This window comes from Convolutriloba macropyga, chromosome 3, assembly GCF_964194025.1.
Source record: "Convolutriloba macropyga chromosome 3, txConMacr16.3, whole genome shotgun sequence".
Classification (NCBI taxonomy): Eukaryota; Metazoa; Xenacoelomorpha; order Acoela; family Convolutidae; genus Convolutriloba; species Convolutriloba macropyga.
This window is the reverse complement of record NC_134470.1, coordinates 34,636,916-34,646,260: the sequence shown is the minus strand read 5'-3', so window position 1 is coordinate 34,646,260 and position 9,345 is coordinate 34,636,916. Positions and strand designations below refer to the sequence as shown.

The 9,345-nt window shown below is 37.3% G+C and overlaps 1 protein-coding gene across 1 annotated transcript in view; it reads right to left on the bottom strand.

Annotated features, from left to right (window-relative positions):
- The window catches only part of LOC142336160 (palmitoyltransferase ZDHHC8-like), a 46,206-nt gene that overhangs the window by 1,302 nt on the left and 35,559 nt on the right, over positions 1-9,345 (bottom strand). The window contains exons 6-7 of the mRNA XM_075384766.1: positions 8,834-9,054; positions 2,083-2,294 (exon numbers count right to left, since the gene is read on the bottom strand). Coding sequence (XP_075240881.1) covers positions 2,083-2,294; positions 8,834-9,054 — 433 coding nt within the window. The remainder of the gene's footprint in view (positions 1-2,082; positions 2,295-8,833; positions 9,055-9,345) is intronic.

Below are 9,345 nucleotides of genomic sequence, written 5' to 3'. Positions count from 1 at the left end.
ACTAAGAACAAAGTTCGATTAACGGGCATCTAAAATTGGGCTTTATCCTGTTTCTATTTCTGATTTCCTATTTTGATACTGAATCTGTCCATTTTGAATTGCTTTGCTGAGCAACTGCTGTCTAAAAACACTTTTAGCAGAATAAGAGAAGAGTGAAACTAGCTTGGAGAAGTCAAAAAGATTTCACGAAAAATGTTGAACAAGCTGTGATCTAAGGTAAAGCGAAAAATTTTATTCGACGATGTTAAAAAACATAGCAGGATAAGTCCCGATGCACAATTCAAATAATTTTTATTGACTAAACAAACAACTAGACACAGAACGGACTATGAGTGAATTGGAAAAGCCATTTTAAAAAAAATCAATAAAAAAAAAGCAAAATCAATGTCAAAATGCCGCATGTGAACAAAAAGCCACTAGCGAGGAAATTTGGTTCACACAAAAAACTAGGCCTACAATGAACTACGAATGGATTGGGAAAACAATTTAGAAAAAAATCCAATCCAAAAATCCAAAAAACAGTAAAAATCAAAGTGAAATTGCCGCATGTGAACAAAAAACCACTAGCGAGAAAGCGAATTGTTGTTCAAACACCGTTTTCTCACTCTTCTTTAAAAATGGAGCGAAAAAAATTTCACGCCGCAAAACCACTCGCTTTTTCGCTCCACTTCCGGTTTCGGCGTGACCAAAATCACTATTCCAATTTGACCTCAAAAATCATGAAAATGTGTGAACAGATCTTAAAAAAAAAAGACAGCGCCCCAATACAATTCAAATTCTTTGAACTGTAAAAAAATAGGACCGCTATAATAGCAGGCTGAGAAGCTGAGGCGGCTGTTAAAAACAGAGGTAAATGTTCGAAACCGAAACGAAAGGAGTCAAAATTCAAGTCATGAACAATCTTGCTCTTGCTTAAAAAACCTGTGGAATACCAATACTCCTCTCCGAGTCGTAAAAACCTGTAGAATACCAAGATTCCTCTTCGAGTCAGTGCTTCTCATTCGAGAGCAATTAATAAAGTTCGGCTAATATCTCTGAAATGTCTGAAGTTTTACCCAATAGGCTGAGGACACAAAATTTCGAGAGAGCGGCTGTTAAAACCAACTTAAGGAAGCAAATCCCGTAATTAAATGAAAAAATTCAATAAGTTAGAAAAAACTGCACTAATAAGGATCAGGACTTTTGTCATCTCTATAGGCTATGCTTGTTGTCGACGTTTGATGTTTGTTGTCGACGCTTGTTGAAACAGATTGATTCGAAAATATGTAGTCGTTCAAGTTTTTCTTTCACATTTCATCTTTCGACTAAAAAAGTGCTCGCAGCAATGAAGCCTATCTTGATGAGTTAAACAAGCGTTTCAGTGCTGCTTTAGAAGACTATTTTTGCTGACCTTTTCGAGACAAAGACAGAAGAAGGTTTCCTCGAACAAGTCGGCTCGAAGATCATTTGTTCATGCTAAGAGCCCCTTTCATCTGTTAGCTAAATTCATGATATGGCAGACGTCATAAAAACAATTCTCCTGTTTGCCAGCTAATCCTTTTCTAATACGAGAAGTCAAATAATCAGACGAAAGTTGATTCGGCGAAATATCACATGAAAACGACGAAGGACACAAACAATTACTAAAAACTTTGGTTGAGCGCAATTAACAAATGCCGGAACGCACATAAAAGCAGTTAGCGATAAACAATATCGATATTTAGAGGTTTGCCAAAACAAGACTTGTTTGTCACAGGCAATGCTGTAATATTTTGATAATGAGGTAAAAAAACGTGGTTAAAGTGCAAAATGCAGAAATTATTTTTTCTGTACGGCACTGTCAGCTGTTGGCTATTGCTTTCTCAGAACCCGTTAAATTTCAACCTTTAAACTTCAGCAGCAGACACTCCCTAAAATCCATTTCTCAAGTTAATAAAACGAGGGAACTGTAGAGACCTTTGTTTTGCTAAAAAAAACAAGAGCAGATGAACAGGGCAATGCGCAGGAATGCATCAAAACCGACTACACATAGGGATCATTAACATAAATTTGTAACTAGAAACAAAAACCGAGACTGGTAACAAAAATAGTGTGCACCCTTACAGTGGAATTGGTAGTTGTTGATATGGAACTGAAATTGTGCTGTTGTGGGATGTTGCTGCCTGTGGTACCAGCCACACCCATTGTCCCGTCCACTGTATTCAAATTGACCACTTTGTTACCAGCTGCTACTCCCCCTGCGACTGCAGCCGCGGCATTCCTCTCTCCAAACATCACATGATTCGAGCCAGGTGTCCTGTTGACATTACTCACGCCTGAAGAAACAAGAAGCTATTACAGAATTACTTACGAAAGTAACATCGATCTCAAATTATGAATCAGCAAACGAAACAAAAACTGATTCAAAACAAATTCTAGTAAATGAAATCAGATTCCTGGAATGCAACAAATTACTGAGAAACCAGACAACGCAGGCAAAAAAAATGACAACTTTTAATTGAAAGGCCAAATAAATCGTTTAATCAACACCTTTTGCGATAATAGCAGTTAAATACACTGCCAGTGTAATAAATTTTAATGCCCGATCGACACTGGAAAAACACTTCAGCATTAGACAACGAGTTTATCACACTCTTTTATCGCCACTGTTACTAAGTAAACAGTGGCGATAAAAGAGTGGTGCTAAACTCGTTGTCTAATGATGGAAACAGTTTGATAAACAAACATGATCGCAACAGGCGTTGATTAAAAAAATACCACAAGGTTGTTATCGCCCTCGAAGTTATCTTAACACCTGGGCTTCGCCTCGGAGTTTGATAACTTCTCGGTGGCGATAACAACCGTGTGGTAATATTAATGGCTTCACTTTTGACAACCTATTTGACTTTACTTGAGCAAAGAAACTGCTCAATTTTGTACTAAATGGCTGCAAACTAGAGCGCGCAATTCGGTTCAGCTGCTTAGAGCTCCGAATCAAAGTCATTTAGATTGCCAAAAAATAGTTAAGTAGACCTACTCAAAAAAGGCAATCTGAACATGAAGATCGAACCTAGAACTCCGTGGCGTAAAATGCATAAAATGTGATACCAATGTTAATAACCTAGATTCAGGCAGTTGCGATTCCTTATGTACAGTTCAGACGAAGAACAATGGGCCTTAGCTCTAATGCATTCCGTCGAATATATCCTTTTAACTTGTCTGAAGTAAATTAGGTTTCGAAAAAACTTAATTTCGAGGATTCTCGACACTGATTCAAAGAATGAGCTTGACAAAAAATCGGGACTGCCGAGAAAAATGAAGACAAAGATTAGGTCTAAACTATTACCGGTCACTCATGACAGTGAAACGGTACACGTCTAGAACCATTATTTGATTTGAACAACGCTGAACACAAACTAAACAAAGAGATAGCACAAAATTTTCTTTAATACAACGAATCCAAAAGATAAAAATCGAGCTGGTGGAGTTGCCTATGCAATCTATATTCCATTTTTTCAAGTTTCAAATTTCATTTGAAATATAAATTAGCTTTTCGTCGCACTGTTTATTACAATTAACAGCTTTCATTACATAGGTGTCCTTAGCTTACTCTGAATGGTATATAGAGTAAACTCAAGTGACCTTAATATTAGTGCGAGTAAGGAAAGTCATTTTATGATCAGTGTTATTAATGATACCCGTGTATACAAGCAGTGCACGAGTGTTGAGAAAATGGAAAAAATTTCTTCAGATGCTTGCCGCGTGAATAAAACAAAGAATGGGCGTCAGAAAAAAATCACAAGTACGGTATTATATCCAAGCTGAGCTTGCAGCTTTGCCGCTATATTAAAAGGATCATCTTTCAATGAGATAATAAACAATTAGCACTCATTAAAAACGTAGCCAGCGGATTGCCGGAAAATAGCCGCGATAGACGTTTGTGGCCTTCCATGGAATTGAAAAAACTAAAGAAATAGGATAGACAGATTGACCACCATTCCTTTAATAGTCCACTAGACTTTTTGGGTTAGATTCGGACTGTCATTTTTTATCAAACACATACGCTCTATGAGGAAGAAGTTCTAATAGAGCTCTTTCAAATTTAAAATTCTAAATCAAAAACTCAAGACTCTATACTCAAGAATTAGGGCAATTACGTTTGGCACTACTTGGATGCACACTATTGATCTTTAACTAGTAAATGTTCATAAAATTCATAAAGTTCATTAAGTGATTTCAGAAGTCATTTTTTAGCGAGGTAAGCCACGCAATGACCTAAAAGCTGAACAAATGACGTCACGCCCACAAATTTTAACTGAAAGGCAGTATACGTTACTAAACGTCAATTCCAAGAAGTCAGGTCGTAGAAGACGAATTAAAAAAAAACATAGCAGGACAAGTCCTAAAATACAATTCAAAGAATTGTATTAATTTATGACCTGATGTCCCTAACAACAGCCGCTATCGCTTCGCGGCTATTAATCAATGAAAATCTACTATTGAAACCTGATTTTGACTCATCGCTTTAAAAATTGATCATTTTATATGCAGATGTCATCTGTCAGACAAAAAATTGACGACAGAAAGCAAAAGTACCTAAAAACTGGCTTCACCCTTGGTGAGTAATGGTTTTTTTGGGCGATGCCTCTTCAGATCTTAGTGTTTTTAGGGTGCTAGATAGACACACCAAAAAATCACTTCTTTATATGCCAACTTAGATTTCAGAAAACTTATTAATATTTAACTGACAACAAAAAGCACCCGCAACTGAGATCAGCTGTCTTAGGTTTGAAAGAGAAGTTTTTTCTGACGTAAAAATCAAAAAAAGCGAATAAAAGTTACCCGAAGTCAAATAGACCCTTTTTCTTTTTATCAACTCACCGAAAAGTAGCCAAACTATGCCAGAAGGTTAAAAAAAACGTTACAAATAAAAAACAGAAGATGGAGAACTATTGAAAGTCAAAAGATTACCGCTGTAAATCAAAACTAAGTAACGGGCTTATCCAATGCCATGGTTTCCTGTCAAAAAATTCAGGAGATGAGGAGAGAAAAACAGCATATAAATATTGCTTGACATGTGAGACAAGCAAAAGCAGGCAAAGCAACAAAAACTGGTACAAAAAAGGATATAATAATCTCAAATACCTTAATTCTCGAATTAGTGACATACACTCAGTCGACATTTCCTTGAACTACAGTAAAAAGACCTTTACTTAATGTCTTCAAAAACTATACCACAAAGTAAAAGAAAAGCAGCAAACTGCCGCTTATAAAATTTTGGATAAAAAATTTAAGAACTTAAAGTCTTCAGATAGCTTTCGATCTCATCGAACCATATCTCAGTGAAAATAAAACATCACCAACTAACGCCGAGCAAATTGCTCTCAAACGACTGGCGAGCGGTTGGCATTGTCAGAAGCTAGCTACTGTTTAGTGATGCTAGCTTTAGCTAAATTGAAGGGTCGTGGGGTGAGCGCGGCGGTGTATCTCACGTGGGGGAGGGGGTTGAGAAGCGGGGTCGAGCGCGCATGTTAACAGGTGGAAGGATATGCAGGGGGATTAGGAGGAGCCTCATGTGGGGAGGGCGTGAAGTAGGGGTCAAACTCTAAGAAACCCCCTTCAATTTTTGAACTTATGTCTCCTAAACAGTTTTGCTGAACTGCAACTTAGATTTTAGTAAGCCGAAAAGCTCTAAGAGCCCTTAATGCCCCCAGGCGTTATCTGTTTATGCCGTTTTTTGATAACCAAAAGTCAAATTGGTCAGACAAAAATTCGGTCACGCGAAAAACCGTCTAAAAAGACCACAAGATTAATATAATTGTTTCGAACTTCGTTTGAGCGTAAATAAACATAAACCCACTAATGTCGGAAGAATTGCTCTTCAACGACAGCCTAGGCAATTTAATTCAGGGGCTGTAGCCTAGATGAATTTTTCTTTAAGGGTGCAAAAATAGTTTACCACGCCGGGATTCGGACCATTGACCTTCCGCTCCCTGATCAGAAGCACTGCCCACTCAGGTATCAGGCCCTTCTTCTCGCTACGCTGCAATCAAAATTATTTTAGCAACAAGCTTTGCTTCAGAGTGAGAGCAGTAGAGACCACTCAAAAATGAAGAACGAAAGCATGAAGTCACTTGAGATGTCAAAGAATGTTCTAGAAGATAAGCGCAAAATGGTCACGCGAAAAATTTGCATAAAAAACATAAACCGACTAATGTTGGAAGAATTGTTCTTGGACAGGCGAGGCAATTTAATTAAGGGGCTGTAGCCTAGATTAATTTTTCTTAAAGGGTGCAAGAATAGTTTGCCACGACGGGATTAGAACCAGTGACCTCCCGCTCCATGACCAGAATCACTGCCCACTCGACTATCAGGCCCTTCTTCTTGCTATACTGTAATTGATTTTATTTTAGCAACAAGCTTTACTTCGGAGTGAGAGCAACAACGAAACCGTGAAAAAGTTAAAGAGTGTTCTAGAAGAAAAGCGCTATATTGTCAAGCAATAAATAAGACCAACACGTCTAAAATAACTGCCATGAACTTCGTTGAAGAGCAATTAAAAAGATCAACACGTTTACAATAATGGCTATGAACTTCGTTCAAGAGCAATTAAAAATTGAGAAGAGAAAGATGTTCGGTATATTTATTTGTGGTGAGTTGTGAGTGGTACCATGAGACAGCTTGTTAATCCAAGTCACTTGGATTAACAAGACAAAAAAATCACTTGGAGAAATAATTAATCCAAGTGATTTTTTTTTCAAAATTGTTCTCAAGTAAGGAGGAGTAATTGTGTAAGGAGGAGTAGTAAGGAGGAGTAATTGTGGTTGAACGTTTTAATTTATTTCACTTTTTTGAAACTAACAGAGCAAACTTTTCATATTGCCAAAATAAATCAAAATGTTCTCAATGACAATAATGCTCCTATTTTTTCATGGCGAGACAAGAGTAGTTCAATCTTTCGGATTGATAATTTTGCAGAAGTTCAGCAGATTTTTGTGATTATTAACCTTGTTTAGCAAAACCAGCAATTAACCAATTATAAAAGAAATAATTACTAATAATTATCAAGGGTACTGCCCGAAAACCAGCTCAGTCAATATTGAAATTTTCATGAACCAACACGAGGGCTAGTTGAACATCTACTAACCAGCAAAACTATTTGAAACAGCAGCTTTGACATTTTTTGCTAATTAACACGGTTTAACGCCACTTTCAGAGTTAATTTCTACTTATTTTAGAATTTTTTAGTTTTATTAAGTTAATAGTTTTGGATTTGTTACGTTAATATCGTACCGAAGAAGCAATACCAGGGGTTTTATTCATCTTATCATGGCTGTCTAAAATCCAAAGGGTTCAGATTATATCTCTTTTTTGGGGGGGGGGATGAAAAGCTTCAGACAAAAAAAAGTTGCATAAAAAAGACCGCAGACTAATTAATTGTCACAAACATCGTTTAAGAGCAATTAAACACCCGAAATGCCCATCTCTTTGGTTTTTTTCACCAATTGCATGAAATATGTGAGAAACATAAAAATTTTACAGCAAAAACTACTGTACAAATGCCAATATCAGAAGGCTGATCAGAGTATCTACTTCAACAAATACATCACAGGACTGATCAAAGTATCTACTTCAGCAAATAAAGAATTCTTAAACATAGCTGGCAGATTGCCAGAAAATAGCCGCAATAGCTTTGTAGATCTGCAGTCGAAAAGATTTAAAAAGTCAGACTAAAAAATAGCCTTTTCATTAAGGAAATTTAATAATAATAATAATTAATAATTGTGGTTTCTGCGTAATCGCAGCGGAACAGCATTAGGCCTACAGTAGCCTGTTTTCAGCTGCCCTTTTTCTTATTGAGGAAATTTAAGGAGATTTTGAAATTTTGATTAGGAATCTGTATAACTTATTGCTGCTTCTATTAGCGGCTCTTAAATAAACTTCAATTAGAGTGATATACACTCACTTGACCTTATCTCTTTGAGTTAAAGTAAAGAAAAAGTCAATTCGAAAGTGATGAAGTCATTTTTGAGAGTGAGGTAAGTCACGTGTGACCAAAAATTTAATCACGCAAATAAACACAAAAAAACTCGCTCCACTTAAGAGTGAAAAATGACGTCACGCACGCAATTCAGTTGAAACTGCATGAACGAAAGAACAAAAAGCAGATTGTGACGTCATATGGTCGTAACAAAAATCTAGACGACGGAATAAAAAAACATAGCAGGACAAGTCCTGACGTACAATTCAAAAAATTTTCATTGAGTAAACAAAAAAACTAGACCTAGAACGGACTATGAGTGAATTGGGAAAACCATTTCTAAAAAATTTAGATAAAAAAACAGAAAATCAATGTCAAAATGCCGCATGTGAGCAAAAAGCCACGAGCGAGAAATGAAAATTTGGTACAAACAAAAAACTAGGCCTATAATGATCTATGAATGGATTGGGAAAACAAGTTAGCAAAAATCCAATCCAAAAAACAGTTAAAATCAAACTGAAATTACCGCATGTGAACAAAAAAACCACTAGCGAGAAAGCGAATTGTTGTTCAAACACCGTTTTCTCACTCTTCTTTAAAAATGGAGCGAAAAAAATTTCACGCCGCAAAACCACTCGCTTTTTCGCTCCATTTCCTGTTCCGGCTTGACCAAAATCACTACTCCAATTTGACTTCAAAAATCATGAAAATGTGTGAACAGCTCTTAAAAAGACAGCTCCCCAATACAATTCAAATACTTTGAATTGTAAAAAAAAAACCAATAGAAGGCCAATAATAGCCTCAGCTATCGCTTTGCGGCTATTAAACAAAAGACAAACAATTATATATAGCTCTTGCTAAAACCTAAACATGCAAATTAATTTTGATACTCACCATTTTTCGCTAGTTGTGAATGCATCATGATTGGGTGGTGATGTTTAGAATTGAGAAGAGACAAATGTTTGTTGTGGTGGTCAGGCAAAATTTGAATCTCGACGTTTGCTGGGCTAGTCGCTTCGGCTCCATAATGTTGCTTGCCTTCCAGAGGTGCTTTCTGCCACGCTATTCGCGCCTCTTGTAGTGATGATCGATTCACATACGTAAACTCAGCATAGCTAAAGAAAATAAAAGCATCTGAAGTGGTGAAAAATGTTACAAAAACACATAACCGACTAATGTCGGGCGAATTGCTCTCACACCACTGACGAACGGTTAGCTTCGGTAGTAGCGAGCTGGGGTTTACGGATGCTCGCATTAGGGGGGGGGGGGGGGGGTCAAGCGATGGAAGGCAGGATTGGACGAGCGTCGAACGAGTAGGTGGTCCAAATAGCCAGGAGGAGGATGGACGGTGGGGGAGTGTTGGGGGGTGGGGGGGGGGGGGGGGGAGATTAAGAACAGTCTCCTTC